Source organism: Psammomys obesus, unplaced genomic scaffold (genome assembly GCF_907164565.1).
Source record: "Psammomys obesus unplaced genomic scaffold, mPsaObe1.curated_primary_1811, whole genome shotgun sequence".
NCBI classification, from domain to species: domain Eukaryota; kingdom Metazoa; phylum Chordata; class Mammalia; order Rodentia; family Muridae; genus Psammomys; species Psammomys obesus.
The window spans coordinates 23,431,229-23,451,461 of record NW_026596109.1 but is presented as its reverse complement, the minus strand read 5'-3'; the positions used below and the strand labels follow the sequence as shown (position 1 = coordinate 23,451,461).

Here is a 20,233-nt window from a genome sequence, read left to right as displayed (position 1 = left end):
CAGCTGCCCGGAACACCTCTGGAATTCAGTCAGCTGTCCAACCAGTACCCCAGAATTGAAACGCATTTGTTTGTAGTCAGTCTTCATACCCTTGATGATGTCTTTGCGCTCTGGCTGTGGTCCCTGCGTTTCCCTCCGTCTACTTGTGATGTGTCTGTGCTGACTAGACTCACTCAGTCTCTACTGATTTTGGAGATTTGAACTTGGAGTCTGCTTACTTAGAATCACGTTCATCCCCCAAAGAATCAAATGCTCAAGAGAGGAAGCATTATATTACTAGAATTTTAACTATGAATGTCAGAGTACCTTATTTCTTAATAGTGCATAAAAGGTAGTAATTTATATAAACTATTTTTCATTCACCTTGTTTCCATTGTTTATCAAGATTTCCTCCATATCAAGTACCATTGTTTAAGAGAGTAATATTGAGGTGGAGCTAACAATGTAGTAGAAAAAGACCTAAATAAATAAAAAGGTAATTTTTGATGATAATAAATGTTCTTAAACAAGCAATAAAACAAGCACAACAAAGCAGAGACAGCTGCATAGTGGGGTAAAGCTGTTGTAGAGAGTCAGGGAGGATCTCTTTGAGGAAGCTGCCGTTGTTCCAGGACCCAGGTGCTGAGGTCATGGTGAGGAGCACTGTGCAGAGGAGGAAGCAGAGGTGCTGAGTGAGGACAATCTTGGGTGTTCAGAAAGCAGAACGAGCTGCTGTCGTGTGGGTTGTAAAGGAACATGAGCTGTTTTTCTTTTAAGCGGGCATGTACTTCATCTCTGTGAGACAGGTTATATGCCTGGAACAGAGTGATCGAGGTTAGCAAAATATACAGTGTTAATATATACAGTTAAGGGAAATTTCCATAAAAAACCGAGTATGAGTACTCTGATTTCTAAGTTCCAGTGAACCTGCCTCTCCTCTTTTTCACAAATCACTGTTGTGCAATTCAAGATTGATAAATTCTAACATTTTTATAGGACTTTGATTCATTTGAGATTATATATGTTCAGAATTGTGTCCAAATAATTCTTGTAAATTTTAGGTTCATGTTATTTAAATGCATCTTTTTAAAACGCCTTTTTTTTTTTTCCCTTCGGTAGGCAACATTGAATATCATTCACAGTGTTGTTCTCTCAGTTCTTGACAAAAACCAAAGGACTAGAGAATTGGAGGAGATTTCGCAGCAGAGGAGTGCTGCAAAGGACAATTCCGTGGACACAGAGGTGGCTTATTTGACTCACGAAGGCTTGTTCCTAAGTGATGCTTTCAGAGAGGGCGAGCTAGCAGCTGCAGAAGTTGATACTACCTCTCAGAGAAACACTTCTCCAAACAGCGAGCCCTGCAGCAGTGACTCGGTGTCGGAACCAGAATGTGCTACTGACTCTTCATCCAGCAAAGAGCAGACCCCAGCAGTCGCCACTCCAGGAGGTATAGATATTATGTGAGTATAGTAGCCTGGTGAGAATGAGCCCTGTGAGCCAGCTTAGAGTGTGTCAGCTTAGTTTTAGAAATGTCACCCTGTGCTTAGAATTTAACAGTGCATATTGACTTCATAAAACAGGAAATACATACTTCACGTTGACAGTGTGTGGTAGGCATGGGGGTGAGCCTTGGAGACAGTGGGGAGATGACAGGACCGTACAACTGGTGAGGAACTTGAGCCACTAACTGAGATGCCCTTCCTTCAGCACTGGGGTAATGGACCTGTGTGACTTAAACAGAACTTTCCCGGAACACTTGACCGTTACCACTCTGATCATTTTTCTGTTTCCTCTGTGCTCTGCTGCTTTCTTATTTTATATTAGGGATGATATGTTTGACCTAAACATTGGTTTTTCAGAGGCATGGGTTTCCTGTGGAGCACATTGCCCTTTCAAACATCACTTGTAAAAAGTATGTTTTGAGATTATTTCACATTTATGGAAAATTTGCCTGATGCCCAGTTGTGCTTATTTAGAATCCTGTCAGGAAGAGCTCCTGTTCTTACACATCTTCACTCTCTTCACTCTCATCGTTTGTTAATCTTCTGCATGTTGGCCGTTTTGGAATATATGTCCCAGGTGTAGTAGCTTTAATTTTTATTTTCCTGGTTATTGCTAGGAAAGCACCTTTTCATATACCCATTCTCTGTTTCATTAGTGTCTCCTGTCAGGCGTTATAGAAGGCCTTTGTCCACTTTTCTATTGTTTTTTTCTTAGTGATTTCTTAGAGTTGCTTGGGTAAGCACACATTTTTGCTGTTCACCCATATTGCGAATGTCATTTCCCACTTGGTGGATTCCCACTTCACTCTCTAGTTGAGGTCTTTTTGGTGAAAAAAAAAAAAAAAAAGAAGAAAGCTATTGATTTTAAAGCTGTCCCTTTCACAGTTAGATTGGCAGTTTCTCTGTGATTATTTTTTGTGTATTGTGCTAAATTGTCTTCCTTTTTTCTTCCTGTGTAGATAGTTATCCTGTAGACCTAACCCATTTATCGAAAATGTCATCTCGTGTACTGTTCTGAATAGAGCACCACTCTGCCATAAATCAAATGCTCAGGTAGTAGTAGTTTCTGTTTCTGTAGTAAAGCACCGTGTGGCAGAGTGCTGATCTAGCACGAGGGAAGTCGCTCTCCAGCTTGTTTTGTTTTCCAAGAACATGGTCCAGAATTTGTACTTTTCACTGTCACTTATACACTAGAGGCTAGGCTGTTACATGACTTTCTGTGACGAAGCGTGAGAACTAGAGTCTTCAGCTAGGTGGATATTTGCCCGGCTGAAGCTCTTACTGTGGCAGAGGGAGGAAGACAAATACTGAAGGCCAGCTAGCAGCTTGTGGTGACATTGGAAAGTCTTAAGCCAGCTTAGTAGTGGTTGTTTTTGTTCCTCCTCTTCCTTCTTATCTTCACTGTGCCTCACTTCATGTTTAGAGGTTTCCCTCATTATGTAAGATGAAGCTTAGGCACTGCAGACGGTCCCACCCGTGTCGAGCTGGTACACAAAGGCCTGCGCGCTTTGCAGCTCAAAGGAGAAATGGCTGGAAAGTTCAGAGCAATTAAACATCTTTCCCAAGGAAAAGTTACAGCTAATTAAACAGTATTTAAAGCATTCACGCTTTTGATTAGGTCACTGCACTATTTAAGAACTTGTTTTTGTTGGCTATTTTCTGTTTACGTCTTTGTGAAAATACGTAGCACATTGCCAAGAGTTCTAAATTCCTTAGTGATTCCATGGCAAATTTTACTAATTCTTCAGAAGATAAGACCTTATTTCAATAGTAAATTTAAACTTTTAAGGGAGCATTTCTGTTGGAGTTAGTGTTAGTACCAGACCGTTTATATAGAAGTCGGTGTTTTTGAGCATGGGAGAGATAACTCAGTAAAAAGAGGAGCTTGAGTATTATACTGGAACATAGAAAGCTGGCTGTGCCGGTGTGTTCTTAAAGTCCCAGTGCTGGGGAGGCAGAGGCAAGTAAATTTGCTGAGCCAGTGAGAGGTCCTGTCTCATAAACAAGGTAAATGACTCCTGAGGAAGGAAACCGAAGTTGCTGTCTGTCTCCATTTGCATCCACCATATCTTTGCTTCCCCCCTACCCCGTGAAATTATGGAGCAGGGAAAGTTTAATGAGTAAGAGACCATTTCTGGATTGTAGTCTTACCGTCTTTACTCTTGCAGCTGTGCATAGGTCACTTAAATGACTGAGGGTCAGTGTCTACCTACCTCAGTATAAGAATTAAACAAGACTGTTTGGAGAATACTCTAAGACTGGTAACCCTGCCATTATTTAAGGCATTAGTAAATAGGCTTTAGTGATATTATAATTTTGAGGGATAATAAATGATAACTTTCTTCAATATCTTAACTCAGTTAGAGTGGTAAGTTGCTTCAAAGTAAAGTACAATAGAGCCTGTTAGTAATATCTTTGAAAATTGTCTCATTCAGTCAAAAGGGCTATAAATGTCACAGGCACTTAATGTGGCTTGTGATGAAGATACTAAACTGAACTGTTAGCATAGCGGCAGTGGCCTTTATAATATGATTCTTGAATGAAAATAATTTAAAAATAGAAAAATCTTGCATTTTACTTCAAAATATAAACACAACTATTTAGTGCAGCTATCTTGAGGGCAACAGTCTACTTAGCACTTAAGATCAGCAAGTACTCAGCCACTAAGTCAATTGTAATGACAGGAAGAAAGAACATGCTTGTGAAATGCCGTCCCTTCCTCCCCATCCTTCCACTTCGTTACCTGGTGCATGTGTTCAGCCCTGCCCTCCACAGCTGCCATCTCACACCTGCAGATTTTCCAGTCAGAGTGGGAGCTTTGTGTTAGGACTAGGGCAGCAAAGAAAGTTAGTCTTATATACTGTTAGCATATACTTGAGCACCGTTAGAACTTATGAAAAATTTGCTGTAACCCAGACGCTTTCCACAAATGTGAATTTTATAGCTCTTTGTCCTCTTTGTTATCACTTGTGGCGAATACTGTGTTTCCTGACTAAATCTCATCTTACCATTTTCAGAGTCAGTGAAGACATGAGATTAACTGACTTGGAGCTAGGAAAATTAGCAAGTAACATCCAGGAGCTGTTGTGTAATGCTTCAGATATATGTCATGATCGAGCTGTCAAATTTCTCATGTCAAGAGCAAAGGTATTTTATTTTCATAAAGCCGTGGAGAGTGTGACTTTAGAGATCCAAGTTATGTGGATCTAAATGCCCGGTCACGTTTTTAGCTTTTTAACACTTGGGGGCATTACTTCTGTGGTCCTTTAAGAAGCTACTGAGATGTGAAATAATTAGATAAAAGAAATGGAAAAATCACTAAACCATTTTTTCAAATTAATTGTTTATTTAAAGCGCTTATTTAAAAATACAATACCCTAATAATTTTAATCTAATGTGCTGTTTTACATATATATATATATACACAAAAAGATGTTAATAAAATTTAACTTTAATATCATAAAAAATGTATAGGATAACTTATTAAATTCATTTGAATTACTATGGTAGTTACAGAGTGATAAGAACCAACTTTAGGAATCTTCAGCTTTTGTTTTGTTTTGTTTTGCTTTTCATGACAGGGTTTTTCTATGTAACCTTGGCTGTCCTGTACTCGCTTTGTAGACCAGGCTGGCCTCAAGTTTTGTATCTAAAGTATTGGGAAATTTCATTTAAAGTATAAATAATTGTTTTTAATCATAAATATATCTAATGCAATATAACTAACATTAGGAAGATAAAAATAATCTTAACAGTTATTGACTAAGTCAGTTTTATAGCTCATGCATATTGTCCTAACTTGTCATGATGTGATATTTTTAAAACTTAGGATGGTTTCCTTGAAAAGTTAAATTCCACAGAATTCGTAGCACTCTCGAGATTAATGGAGACGTTCATTGTGAACACTGAGCAGATCTGTGGGAGGAAGAGCACGTCGCTGCTCGGGGCCCTTCAGAGCCAAGCCAATAAGTTTGTGAACAGGTTTCATGAAGAGAGGCGGACCAAACTCAGGTAGGACCACGTCCGTTCTGTTCTTCTCTATGTAACCCTGGTGTTTTAAAATGAAAGCCTGGTTCATCAGCAGGCAGAATTCCTCAGAGTGCCAAAGTAAGATCCTGTTTCTTCACTTCTCAGATGGAACGAATGTATGTTTCTGTTGAAGTCTTTGTCACATGATCCTCAGTGTTTGTTTCTCACACAAGGGTAGCTAAACAGTTTTCTCTGCTGATTTTGACTGGGCTAAGAGATAGAAAAAAGACTTGGGAAAAGTATTAGTTGTGTTGGTGTGTGGGTCCAGTTTGTCATGACCTTGAACATTTAAGGACTGTCTGCTTGGTGGGCCTCTTGCTTCTTTCTTTTTAGCTAGAGATTGATACTGGAATGTGAGTATTAAGGCTCACTCTCCTTTCGCTTTTGAACAGCCTCCTCTTAGACAATGAGCGTTGGAAGCAAGCTGATGTTCCTGCAGAATTTCAGGATCTTGTTGATTCTATAGCGGATGGAAAGATCTCGTTACCTGAAAAAAAGCCAGCGGGTAAGTGTAGTCTTTGACACACTGTCCCTCCAACCTTATATTGATGACGAGGGTATGCTTTCTGTCCCTGAACAGCTTATAGTCTTTCAGGTCTACATTATGCAAACAAAAAATGGTTTTTCAGTTAAAGCTGTACATATAGAGTGATTGCACTAACCATGTATTTCTTTTCGTGGAAAGTGAACAGTTCTGACTTCTTTGGAGGTTCTTCTGGGAGTTTTCCTTATACTTTGTTTCTGCCTCTGTCCCCTTGTGCTTGCCTTCCTGCACAGCATGAGTATATTCTGTTAGAACTTCATTAGTTAGAATGTGCTTATAAGGAAGGAGCGTGGGTTGTCATGCCTCTGTTGTGTGTTCACTGACCCACTAGATAGTGATCTGGCACCAGGAAAGTGATGGCTAGTTGATAGGCAACACTGAGTGCTTGTTTGGTTCCAGGAATTGTTCTAAGCAGAATATAGATGTGACGACATTGATGGTCTACAGATGAGGCTAACCTAGCAGACAGTGGACTCTGGAGCACAGCACAGTTAGGCAAGGAGTTTAGAGCTGAGAAGTGGGAGAGCAGGGGTTCAGATTCAGGCAGACTGGCAGCAGGAACTTCCCTTATCTGCTCTGCTGCCACGTCTGTGCAGAATAACGTTAAGAAAGTGCTTGCCATCACAAAGCAAATAGACCTACATTCAAGTTGGGTTGTGATTAGAAATTGCTTTCTTTGCACCAAAGAAGAGAGGAAGTATACATTTTGTCTAAGTGTTGAGAAACTTGACATTTAGGAAAGCTTACTGATAATGCTTTTGTTAAGCTGATTTGGCTGATTCAGGAAAGTGATGGAATTTATTTTCCTTTTTATTATTTTAATTATATTGAATAATTTAATATTTAATAATACATTTAAATGTATAATACATTTAAATACATTAATAATACTGTAAAATATTTTGTAGTAATATTTTATTATTTTCAACATGCTGAATTTTGTTTCATAGTTGTGAGGAATACCACATGCTGAAACTTAATTTCTGAGTTGAAATCTTTAAGGGCTAATGTTGATAATGAAAAGCAGCGAGGTAAAATGCTAGTTCTGCCTCTAAACTAATTCTAACTTAAGACAAAACAAACAAACAAACAAACTAAATGACTTACTAATCTAGTATGTACTAGGCCCAGAAGATAGGCAGTTTATAGTCATTGTTCCTGTCATTGAAACTGCCCCGAGAGTCAGATAGCTGAACTGCCAAGAACTTTAGTGGGACTCGAATCTCAGTCTCAGTCTAAACCCGGTGTACTTCCTCTACAGCGCCATACAGTTTCCCAAGATACAATATTTGTTTCAGAAATGAGTTAGTTCTGGGTTATAAACAAACTATTGTGTTCATTTTTTTCTTCAGTCATTTGTTTCATCTTGTGCCCGTCTTTCTTGTTTGCCTTGTTTTCCAGCTGTAGAAGAAAGGAAGCCAGCTGAGGTCCTTGTTGTTGAGGGACACCAGTATGCTGTTGTTGGGTGAGTGACATATTTCTCTAGTTCTCCCTGGGAGCGAATTCCAAATTTTGGAACAATAATGTTAAAAGCTATAAAATATTTAAAGGAACTTTTATATAACTTCTCTTTTATTTTCCACTATTCTGTAGTATGCTGTATCCACTAGGGAGTCCACTGGCCTCACAGTCCAAGGTCCATGTAGTAACTGCTTGATACCATTGTTACCACCCCAGGCTCTTGAGGTCTTTTTTCTCCACAGCTTTCTTAGCGAGTACTCTAGCACAGTAGTTTCAGTTTTGGACAGTAGAACCCAAAAGGTGGAAACAGTTCAATGTATAAAATTATTGCTGTTCTATATATCATTTAGCACAGATCACCACTGACGTTGGAGTCATTAGGTCTTTTTCCCTTTTGTCAATAAATACCTTTTAAATCAAGTTAACTGGACACACTGTACTGCCCTTTATGGTATGCCTGTTCATACCTTTTATAAAATTTTAAGCACACCATCATCTTTAAAACATTGAACAGTTTAAGCATTGTCTTTGCTTCTTGTCAGTGTTTGTGAAATAGCTGCCCCTTCCATAAAGAAAGTAGTGCCTTGTCATGACAGTGTAGTATTATCTCTTTCTGTACGTGCCCTCTGGTAGAACTAACTCTTGAGTTCCGCAGAGCTGGGTGAGTTACTGGCCGCAGTTTTTAGTTTTCTTAGCACCATGCAACTATACAGACAGTGCCTAGGCTTCAAGCTTCTGCCCAGTCACTTTCAAGTTGCTGGAGAATATATATTTATCAGCAACACTCCTTTTCATTCTCTGGAAGGGAGGGCAAAGCTGTTTTCAACCCCCTGCAACCTCATCCCTCCAATTGAAAGGTAATTTCTGTCTTTATTGATTTCTTATCCAGCTACATTTCATGTGCTTGATGAAAATGGTCCCTCTTGGCTAGTGTCCTGGCTCTTCAGGAAAAGGACTAATGGTTCTTCTGAGGGGGATTATAAAGACATGCAGTGGACTGGTGCCACTCACGGCAGAGTCTGGACTAGACATGAGCATGTGCATGACCTTCCAGATGAGTCTAACAGGCTAGATGCTGTCTTGAATTTCAGTTTTCAACATCTTACAGATTTTTATAAGGCATTATATAACAGGACTTTCTCATTTCTGAACAGCTGAGGGAATTTAGAGGTCTTATGATAAGTTGTTCTTTCCCCCACCAATTTCAGTTTTACTTAACCTACAATGATGTATCTTTTCTATTTGTCACACGCTGTGCTGTTAAGCTGATAATTTATCATTTTTGAAGAACCTTTTGTGACCACTTAGTAAACTTTCTAGGACATTATGTTCTTCCTAGAGCATTATAGATTCTTTGTCATTCCACCAAGAAAATCTGGACTAACCTCCCTTCATCAATTGAAGAGTTAGAATTGTAACCTAAAGTTTACAGGAGTAAGCACACCTGCTGACTAGTGTTTTTCTCAGTGTTTCTGATTTGCCTCCAAAATGGAGTACTTGCTTAAAGTTGCCATGCAGAGGGGCTGACAAGATGGCTCAGCAGTGAAGAGCGCTTCTTACTCTTGCAGAGAACCCAAGGTTGATTCCCAGCAACCCATGGTGGCTAGCAACTGTCTTTAGCTCCACTTAAACTCCGGAGTATCCCACATCCTCATCTGGCCTCAATGGGCACTTCACACATGCGGGGCACAGACATACACATACACATAAAATACCCATATACATACAATAAAAACAAATCTTCAAAAAAAAAAAAAACCAACAGAAAACCATTCAGAGAATAAGTGTGACGAGACATGGATTTCTAGTCCTTTAATGCTGACTAGAGGTTGGTATATCTCCATGGATGGTTTGAACTCTAAGTTCTGTGGGTTATTCTTTTCCTCTAGAACTGTCTTGCTGTTAATAAGAATCATCCTTGAATATTGCCAGTGTGTGGACAACATCCCATCTGTCACTACTGACATGCTCACTCGTCTGACAGATTTGTTGAAGGTATGTACAGCTTTACCCATTTTTCTGAAAAAATAGTTGGAAGAGTTCATTTATGGAAGTATAACTAATCTTTAATTTTGAAGACCCTTACCAAGTTATTTTTAGGGTAAGGCTTTTGGGATATCAATGATGTTTTGTCCATTTCACATTCAATGTGTGCATATGTGTGAGGTGAACATAAGTATATGCTCACATGTTCTAACATCCATAGAGCTGTTAATGATACTGGAGATACGTAGCTACTGAACATGACTCAACTCCTTCAGATCAGAAACATGAACTGCTTTCCAGTGCGTGTCAGGGACTCACTGAGGCTTCATTCCACTAAAGTCAGATTTCTCTTGACATTATTCTTCTAGAACCTTTAATGGAAGATGAAATGGCGACAACTTCAGCTATTTCATGCTACCATACTTTTATGTGCTACTATAACAAAGGCTTTGTCCCCCTATTCAAAGTAGATTCCTTTCACATACAATTTATCATGATTACAGTCCCCTCCCCTTCTCCTCTCAGCTCCTCCCCACCTCCCTTTTAATTCAGATTCACTCTCTTTCTCTTCTGTCTCTAATTAAAAAAGAACAGGTTTCTAAGGGATAGCAACATAGCAAAATAAAATATAATGAGATTAAACAAAAATCCCCACATTGAAGTTGGACAGGGCAGACTAACAGAAGAAGAAAAGAGCCCACGAGAGAGCACAAGAATCAGAGACCCACTCACGACACACTCAGATCTATACAGTACTAAAATGAAAGTTAAATCCTCAGGACCTGGTTTAGACCTGTGTTGGTCCTGTGTGTGCTGCTTCATTCTCCGTGAGTTCATATGTGCTTTTGCTCAGTTGTTTGAGAGGACATTGTTTTTCTGCTGTCCTGCAACCCCTCTGGTTCGTACATTCTTTCTGCCTCCTCTTCTGTGGAGTTCCCTAAGCTCTGCGGGGATGGATTTGATGGAGACACGCCGTTTAGAGCTGTGTGTTCCAAGGTCTCTCTTTGCATAATGTCTGGCTGTGGGCCTTTGTATGTTTTCCTGTCTTCTGCAGGAGGAACCTTTTCTGTGGTTGGCTGAATAAGGAATTTATTTATGAGTATAACAGAATATGCTTAGTAGTTACTCTAGCACAACTTACTTTGTTGTTTTTGTTTTTGTTTTTTTAAAGACCAGTCGTATTTGGTTTTTCTAGGTTTCTGGGATGAAGCCTGCTTGAACATGGTCAATGATCTTTTTGATGTTTTCTTAATTATGTTTGGAAGTATTTATTGAATTTTTTGCATCTATGGTCATAGGGGAAATTGTTCTGCAATTCTCTTTCTTTATTGAGTCTTTATGTGGTTTGGGTATCAGGTTGTCTGTGACCTCATAAAACAAACTGGGCAATGATCCTTCTGTTTTTATTTTGTAAAATAACTTCAGGAGTATTTGCATTAATTTTTCTTTGAAAGTCTGGTACAATTCTGTGCTAAAACCATCGATCCCTGGGCTTCTTTTGGTTGGGATATTTTTAATGACTGCTTCTACTTCACTAGGTTATTGGTCTATTTAAACTGCTTCTCTGATCTTGATTTAGTTTTAGTAAATGGTATCTATCTACTGAGAAAATTATCCATTCTTTTAGATTTTTCCAGTTTTGTAGACTACTGGTTTTTAAAGTATATCCTTAGGATTCTCTGGATTTCTCAGTGCCTGTTGTTATGTTTTCATTTCTGATTTTGATAATTTGAATATTCTCCTCCCACCTTTTGGTTAACTTGGATAAGAGTTTGTCAATCTTACTGATTTTTCCTTCAAGAACCAACTCCTGTTACATTGATTCTTTGTATTGTTCTCTTTGTTTCTGTTTTACTGATTTCAGTACTCAGTTTGATTACTTTTTTGCTGCCTACACCTTTTGGGTGTGATTTCTTTCTTTTTTCTTTGTTTTGTTCTAGAACTTTGAGGTGTTAAGTTACTAATGAAATCCCTCCAGTTTTTTGTTTGTTTGTTTTCTAATGTAAGCACTTAGTGCTGTGAACTGTCTTCAGTGTATCCCATAAGTTTGGGTATGTTGTACATTCACTTTCCTTCAATTCTGGAAAGTCTTTAATTTTTTTCTTAATTTCTGTCCTGACCCATTTTTCATTTAGTAGAGAATTGTTCAGTTTTCATGAGTTTGTAGGCTTTCTTTTGTTTCTGTTATTGTTGATATCCAGGTTTACTCTGTGGTAGTCAGTTATGATGGGGTTACTTCAGTTTTCTTGTATCTGCTGTTGAAACTTGTTTTGTGTCTGAGGGTGTGGTCAGTTTTGGAGAAAGTTCCATGATGTGCTGAGAAGAAGGTATATTCTTTTGTATTTGGTAAAATTGTTCTGTAACTATCTGTTAGGTTCATTTGGCTTATAATGTTAGTTAGCTCCAACATTTCCTTGTTTAGTTTTTGTCTGGATGACCTGGCCATTGGTCACAGTAGGGTATTGAAGCCTCCTTCCAGCACCTTCTGAAAGACTGGATTTGTAGATAAACATTGCTTTAATTTGACTTTACATGGAATATCTTATTTTCTCTATATTGATTGAAAGTTTTGCTGGATTGGCTTCTGTGGCCTCTTAGAGTCTGTAACATACCTATCCAAACCCTTCTGGCTTTTGAATCTCTGTTGACAACTCAGGTGTAATTATAATAGGTCTGTCTTTATATGTTGCTTGGCCTTTTTCTCTTGCAGCTTTTAATATTCTTTCTTTGTTCTATACATTTAATATTCTATACGTTTAATATTTATTATGTGGTGAGTGGAATTTCTTTTCTGGTTTAATCTTGTTGTACTGTATGTTTCTTGTACCTTGATAGGCATGTCCTTCTTTAGGTTAGTAACTTTTTTTTTTTTTTTTTTTAACGATTTTGTTGAAAATATTTTCTGGACCTTTGAGCTGGAAATCATCTTCTTCTATTTTTATTATTGTTAGATTTGGTCTCTTTGTAGTGTCCTGGATGTTTTGTCAGGAATATTTTATACTTAATATTCTTAATATTTTCTTTGGCTGGTGCATCTATTCCTCCTATTGTGTCTTCAGTGCCTGAGATTCTTTCTTCCTCTTCCATTTTATTGTTGAAGCCTGCCTCTGTAGTTACTGTTTAAATTCCTAATTTTTTTTCAGAGTTCCTTCAGTTTGGGTTTTCTTTATTGATTCTATTTCCATTTTCAGGCCTAAAAGTCTTAATTATCTCCTTCCAGCATCTCTTTTCGTAGATTTCTTTAAGGGATTTATTCATTTCCTATTTACAGACCTCTGTCATTCATACAGGTTATTTTAAGGTCTTGTGTGTGTGTGTGTGTGTGCGCGCGCGCGCACGCATGCGCGCTTCAGCTGTGTTGGAATATTCAGGGCCTGCTGTGGTATGGTTGCTGGTCTCTAGTGTAGATATATTGTTCTGCCTGTTATTGATTGTGTTTTTACCCCGGTGTCCAGGCATCTGTGAGTGGGATGATTAGGTCTACATGCTGATATCTGCTTTTGTCTTTGTTTGCTGGGTGTTATGTTTTTTTGGTTTCTGTTTTCCTCTCTGGGTTTTAGCAGAGTGTGGTGGCTGTGTGTTCCTTGGTAGGACATTTTCTGTAGACCTGATAACATTTTCCAGGTAAAGTACGTTTCTGGGTATTGGGAACTAACACTTAGGAATGGGCATTGGCTAGGGGTCTGAAGGATTTACAGGAGGGAGGAGAGCAGAGTGTTCCAGGATCTGCTTGTTTAGTGTCCTTGGAAGAGGTATAGACAGTGAAGAGAGGTCACCCCAGAAGGTCTGCTATAGAGCTGGGATGAGACTTGGGGATTGGATCTGGAGCAGCAGCAGGAGAGGGAAAGAGCTACAATCAGCCTATCTGATTCCTGGCTTGAGTGACCTTTGGATTAGCAGGGAATGCCTGCTGGAGTTGGGAGCTGGGGTAAAGCAACAAATAGGGAGAGGAAGGTTAGGAGCAGATCTGTGAGATCAGCAGGGTAGATTGGGTGGGAAAGGGTGGAGCAAGAGGGCAGGGAGGGCTGCCGCAGGTGTTCTGTTGTAGAGCTGGCTTGAAACTGGAGGTTTGGGTCTGGAGGAACAGAGGTACAGGTGAAGATTTACAGTGAGCCTACCTGCTTCTCTGGCAGGTGTGGCCTGTGGCTTAGCAAGGAGTGCCTGTTGTACTTGGAGGCTGGGATAGAGCAACAAATGGAGGGGAGTGGGTTTAGAGGAGAAGATCTGTGTGATCCATTAGAGATGGAGTAGGGGAAGCCTGCCACAGGTGTTCTGCTGCAGAGCTGAGGGCAAGACTGGAGGACTAGGTCTGGGGAAACAGGAAAGGCGAAAGTCTGCAGTCGCCTACCTGCTTCCCTGACAGGAGTGGCCCATGGGTTAGCAGGGTGCTAACCACTTTCGAACCTCTAAATTGTCAGTTAATTTGTCCAACAAGAAAATTTGTTTATCAAGAAATATTTTTTACTTTTTTAAATTATTTTTATTAATTACAGTTTATTCACTTTGTATCCCCCCTGTAGTTCCCTCCCTTCTCCCCTCCCAGTCCCTCCCTCCCTCTTCCCCACACGTGTCCCTCTCCCAGTCCGCTGATAAGGAAGGTCCTCTTCCCCTTCCCTCTGATCCTAGTCTATCAGGTCTCATCAGGAGTGGCTGCATTGTCATCTTCTGTGGCCTGGCAAGGCTGCTCCCCCCTCATTGGGAGGTGATCAGAGAGCAGGCCAATCAGTTCATGTCAGAGACAGTCCCTCTTCCCATTACTATGGAGGCCACTTGGACACTGAACTGCCATAGGCTACCTCCGTGCAGGGGTTCCAGGCCATCTCCATGAGTGGTCCTTGGCTGGAGTATCCGTTTCAGAAAAGATCCCTGTGCCCAGACTTTTTGGATCTGTTGCTCTCCTTGTGGAGTTCCTGTCTTCTCCAGGTCTTGCTATCTCCCCCTTCTTTCATAAGATTCCCTGCACTCTGCCCAAAGTTTGGCTATGAGTCTCAGCATCTGCCTCAATACCCTGCAGGGTAGAGCCTTTCAGAGGCCCTCTGTGGTAGGCTCCTGTCTGTTCCCTGTTTTCTCCCTCATCCGATGTCCAATATATACTCATTCATAAATGGATATTTAGACATATAATATAGGATAAACATACTAAAATCTGTACACCTAAGAAAGCTAGTCAGGAAGGAGAACTCTGGCTAAGATGCTCAGTCCCCATTCGGAAAGGCAAAGAGCAAGAAATAATTTTTAAACTTTTGAAAATTGGATTTTCCAGGCTGAAGAGAGGTCTCAGTGGAGAAAGCCTCTTGCTGTTCAACTGTGAGGACCAGAGTTTGAATCCCCAGCACTCACATAAAAACACGGTGGCCCTGGAGGCCCACCTCAATGCACCAGTGCTTGGCAGACACACATAGGATTTCTGGGTCAAGCTTATTAGTTATCTAGAATCAGCGAGCTCCAGGTTCAGCTGGTAGAACCTGCTTAGGAGGAAAATGGAGAGCTATAGAGGAACACACACCTCCTCAAACCCTGCTCTCACATCCTTGAACACATGCACACCCTATATATGTGAACACACATGTACAGAGAGATAAAAAAGGGCTTTCGTTAAAGAATGACTGAACTGGGGCTAGAGAGCTGGCTAAGCGGTTAAAAGCACTTGCTGTTCTTGAGAAGAATCTAGGTTCAGTTTCCAGCATCCTGCTGTCTGTAACTCCAGTTCATTGCCTCCTTATGACCTATATAGACCCAAGGCATGGAGGTGGTGCACATACATAAGCACAGGCAAAACACACACATCAAATAAATAGATTGTTACCAAAAAGAGTGATTGAAACGGAATTGCTTTTGTAAATACAGAGATTAGTTTTCTATAAAAGCAATTTTTAGATTTCTCAGTTTTTCCCCCACCAGAAGTCAATATTGAGTATAACTGTCCTGTCCCCCTTTTAATTAATGCATAAGTAGATTCTAATTGCTTCTACCAGAAAATTCATGGTACCAAGCTGTTGTGGTGAATCACTCCTCTAAGCTCAGCACTTGGGAGGCTGAGACAGAACTGCCCGCCTGCATTGTATAGTGAGTGCAGGCCAGCGTGTACCATGGAGTGTGATCTGTTTTTAAAAAATCCAACTAACATGTAAATTCGAGGTTTGTGCTGAGAAAGTGGGTAGAGCAGTGTGCTTGTGCCTGAGGGACAGTTAGCACTTTCATGAACGGCTCAGAGTGATTATTTCTCTTCTTTCCTGCTTAGTACTTCAATTCAAGAAGTTGTCAGTTAGTTCTTGGAGCTGGTGCATTGCAAGTTGTTGGACTGAAAACAATTACTACAAAAAATTTGGGTATGAATTCTTCCATTTAATTCCTTCACTGAGTTGTTAGAATGATGTCACTTTTGTATTGTGTTTTTATGCCTAATGTTTGTATGGCCCAGACAAGAGCCTTAAAAGTGGCAGATGCTGCGTTGACCTCCTATGTGATGGGCTTTGGCAGGGGTTCTGCTGGTGGTGGTGGTGTGTGTTCTAGGGAGTTAGCACTGTTCCAGGTTGTGTGGAAGATGTGTTACTTCCTAAAATGTTATAATGCGTGTCAAGTACTTTGGGGAAATATTCATTAAAAAGTACTTTGGGTGCTAGGTGTGGTGGTGCCCACCTGTGATCCCAGCACTCAGGGAGGCAGAGACAGGTGAATCTCTGTGAGTTTCAGGCCAGCCTGGTCTACAAAGTGAGGCCAAGGCTACTCAGGGAAACCCTGTCTCGAAAAAAGCAAAAACAAAAAAAGTGCTTTGAGGAGAGAATCAGCTGTGTCAGTATCCTCGGGCTGCCAGCAGATCCAGTTAGAAAGCAGTGTGTTCATTACCAGATTTATCTCCTTGTGCAAGGCGAAATATATCGCCTTCCACCAAGATGTTTCTCATTTGTGAGATAAACTGGGATTTGTGTACAATTAGAGCAAAAGCTTTTCGTTAATCTGATGGCAATGAAGGTCAGCTGACGTCTTTGTCCCTGCATTCCATGCTGCTTCCCGCCTTCAGCGCTTTCTTCGCGGTGTCTGCAGTTGATTGTACACTACATCCCTGTGATCCGGGCTCACTTTGAAGCTCGCCTGCCCCCTAAGCAGTGGAGCCTGTTGAGGCATTTTGATCACATCACCAAGGTACTTTCCCCAGTGTCTATCGCAAGTGTGCTCTTTAATTGTGAGTATTGGAGATGTGTCTTGAGAAGCTCTAAAATACAGGGTGATTTCTCCTTACAGGATTACCATGACCACATAGCTGAGATATCAGCCAAGCTGGTAGCGATAATGGACAGCCTGTTTGACAAGCTGCTATCAAAGGTAACGATTTCTATAAATGATGAGGCTTGGCCTAAGCTTAAGGCACTGCGACTTTGCACTTTAAAAGAATTCCACATATACAAGACATGGTTGGCAAAGTGCATTTTTACACACACAAGACTGGGGGTTTCTTATTTGTTTGTAAAAACGGGGTGGATGGTGGTAGGTGCTTGTGGTCTCTGCTTAGGGGAGCTAAAAACAGGTAAATGTGTGTAGTCTGCTGGCCAGCGAGAAGTGCTGTCTCATAACATAAGGTAATAGTACTTGGGGACTGTCCCACAGGCTGTCCCCTGCCCTCTATTTTCAGTTCAACACCCGGCACATCTACCCTCTCACACAAATAAAATCTTCACAAAATACATTCTTCCATAGTTACCACACCTGGTGTTATTACCAACAACAGTTCTTACCCTTGGGACTTAACCAGTTGACTCAGCACCTCCTCCACTATCATTTGTTTGGACAGACTTATCTATGTGATGCATTCATTATATTTGCTGATTTCGTATCTCAAGTTTTTTGGTTTGTTTTAATAAACGTAGAGCATCCCCCTCTGCATTTTTGTTTTTGTTGCTTTATTATTACTGACTTAGAGAATGTGGCTAGCTCTCACGGGAGGTGTGTACTCCTCTCACCGTGAATTCCACCGATACTGCCTGGCTTGCTGCATTCACCCTGTATTAACAAGTCTGTCTTTGCTGTTGCCTGCCTGACTTGCTTGCCTGTGTTGCTCAGAAGTCTGAGCTCGTTTTTAATTCATACCAAAATAGGGGACAGAATTTCTTTGGGTTTGTCTTTTCGTTTTTAGCTGTTCATTTTCTTACTTGAAATTTTGGTTTTCAGAATGTATGCCATAATAATATAATCTAGGCTGTCCTAAGAGGCTAATTGGGCCCTACTTCTTGTATTGAATGACTCTGTCTCTGATTATATATACTGACAGCTAGGCTGATTCATATCCTATTCACTTGTTCAGTAAATTATGTGCAAACCATTGTGCTACGTAGCAGGTGCTACAGAGTACATCAGTCTTCCATCTGGTCCTCAAATAGCAAAGATCTAGTAGGGAAAACTCACGATAATTTCAGCAACAAGGAGCCTATGCAAAGCATTACGAGTGGGGATTGATACTGGAGTGAGCTTTTACTGCTGTGGAAGGCATGGTTGCCAGCTGGGGGAAGAGCTGGGATATAAAATCTCCTCTATAGTTAAGAACAGGGTAATGAAATTGACATGAGGTAACATGAGAAAACACGTTGGAAATCATAAGCCAATTCTGTTAAAGTTAGAGAGGTAGGCCCACATTAAGTCTCGTGCTTGCTACAGACTAGCCAGTGAGGCACCTTTGGTGAGTTGTTAGTTGACTTAAAACCCTAGCTGGGACTAATAGAAATGATCTCAAAGGGATATGTAATAATATGTATTTGCTGTACCTTTTGTTTTTGCTGTGTATGTGACTGGAGCAAGGTTTAATAAATGCTGCCTGCCAATATCCTGCTGTTATTAATAGTAAGAAAGGTGACAGGTGCAGTTTGCTAATGTACTGGGCTGCACACAGGGGAATGGGTGACATGCTGGAATATTCTCCTGCTAGAAATCAGTTTAAATCAGGTTTATTGATGTATAATTTATATTCAGTAAAATTCACCCCCTTAAAATACACAGTTGGTAACTTAAAACTTAAGTAATGAAATGTTCACACTCAAGATATTAAAAAAAATTACTGGTAATCCTTTTCTTGGGCATTTTTAGTTTAGTTTGGCTTTTCCCAGAAGGTCCTTCATATGGAGTCAAAGTGTGTTGTTCCAGGCTCCTTTTGTTCAGCATAATGCTTTTGGAATTGACGCAACCTAACTATTAGCATACTTTGTATGCTAATAAAAGTAAGTTTTTAGAAAAGGGGCAATTGTGGAATTTATGATGAGGAAGGCTTGCTTTCTGACTGAAGAAGAGCATGGTCAAGAGGGGAAACTAGGAAGGCACAGTGCTATAGAGGCTTGCAGTGCGATGTGAGGTGCCACAGAGGGAGTCGGGACTGTTACTGTTCGGAAGGTAGAGTGTTTTTAGTGATTATTTTCTCCAGAGAGAATTTTCAGAAGAATATTAGAGTCAGAGAAGCTCTCTGGAGTGTTGGCAGATTTTAAGGGTTGTAAATTGATACTGCGTCAAGTTTAGGGGACTGAAGGATGTGATAGTGAAGGTGAAATGGAAAAGGATGGATTTTGGGGGATGGATTAGGCATTTTAGGGCTGCCAAAACAAATCACTATATATGGGATGACTTAAAAGAATCCTCCGTGAGGCCAGGCTGTCTCTGAAGACACCCTCCTCTGTGTGTGATGCTTGCTGAGTCTGTTTCATTGCTTGTGTTGTAATTGAGCACCCCAGTGTACGTGTCTTTGTGTGGCTGTCTTCCCTCTGTCTCTAGTGTCTGAAGTTCTTCTGCCACTAGGATAGACTAGGATTAGTGTGAAATAACATCACAACTCCAGAAACAGTTTTGTTTCCGTGAGGAGGCAGAGCATAGTCATTACATCTTGCAGGTGTGTTATGACATGGGCTCCACCACTTGGGAACACAGTTTGGTATTTCCTGATCAGCTGACATGGAGTCCACGTGACCCACTTGACTTCTGCTAGTATATGCCCAAGGGAGCATAGTGTCCACACCAAAGCCTTGTGCACAGTTGCCCACAGTGGCCGAATTAAGAACAGCACAGATTCTGTCAGCTGACAGCAGTGAAGGGAATGTGGCCTGCTCATAGTGTAACATAATTCAGTCGTAAAAGGGATTTGAAGTACAGCTGCGTATCATAATGAGATAGGAAAGCTTTCAGTGAAATGAGCCAGCCACAAAAGTCACATATTTTATGATTCCATTTATATGAAATGGGTTTAAAGCTTCAGGTTAAACCCGAACAGTTTTAAAGTTGGAAGCAGCCTATGGTCTTAGCTACTAAGCTGTTTTCTTTCCCATAAAGTAGATGAAGATACTGAACAAAAGTTTTTCAAAACCCCGCTGAAGATCTGAGCGAGCCCTATACCCATTAGAGGTATGGAGGCACAGAAAACACGATCTCAGGGAATGTCCGATAAGCTATGTAGTCCGGGAGACTAAACGCAGTTTGTTTTCTTTTCCCTTCTCAGTATGAGGTGAAAGCTCCTGTTCCTTCCCCGTGTTTCAGGAATATTTGTAAGCAAATGACAAAAATGCATGAAGCTATATTTGATCTTCTTCCCGAAGAACAAACACAGGTGAGTGGTAACACTGAAAGCCACCTTTGTGATTTTAACATTTTATATCCATACCAGTAGGAGAGTTTGTACATGCTTTTGATCCAGTCAAGGTCATGTTCTAAAATGATTGCTATCATCTTTCAAGTTGTTAATTGATTAGTGAGGCATGAATAA

At 40.4% G+C, this 20,233-nt stretch overlaps 1 protein-coding gene across 5 annotated transcripts in view; it reads left to right on the top strand.

The window, feature by feature from the left end:
* Positions 1-20,233, top strand: part of Vps54 (VPS54 subunit of GARP complex) — an 82,071-nt gene that overhangs the window by 55,544 nt on the left and 6,294 nt on the right. For 4 of the 5 annotated variants that reach the window (XM_055628935.1, XM_055628932.1, XM_055628933.1 and 1 more), the window contains 10 exons: positions 1,099-1,439; positions 4,499-4,628; positions 5,311-5,492; positions 5,903-6,015; positions 7,456-7,519; positions 9,405-9,510; positions 15,743-15,830; positions 16,523-16,644; positions 16,744-16,824; positions 19,970-20,077. In XM_055628935.1, coding sequence (XP_055484910.1) covers positions 1,099-1,439; positions 4,499-4,628; positions 5,311-5,492; positions 5,903-6,015; positions 7,456-7,519; positions 9,405-9,510; positions 15,743-15,830; positions 16,523-16,644; positions 16,744-16,824; positions 19,970-20,077 — 1,335 coding nt within the window. Of the gene's footprint in view, positions 1-1,098; positions 1,440-4,498; positions 4,629-5,310; positions 5,493-5,902; positions 6,016-7,455; positions 7,520-9,404; positions 9,511-15,742; positions 15,831-16,522; positions 16,645-16,743; positions 16,825-19,969; positions 20,078-20,233 lie in introns of those variants that run through there. The other variant, XM_055628936.1, reaches the window with a different exon arrangement.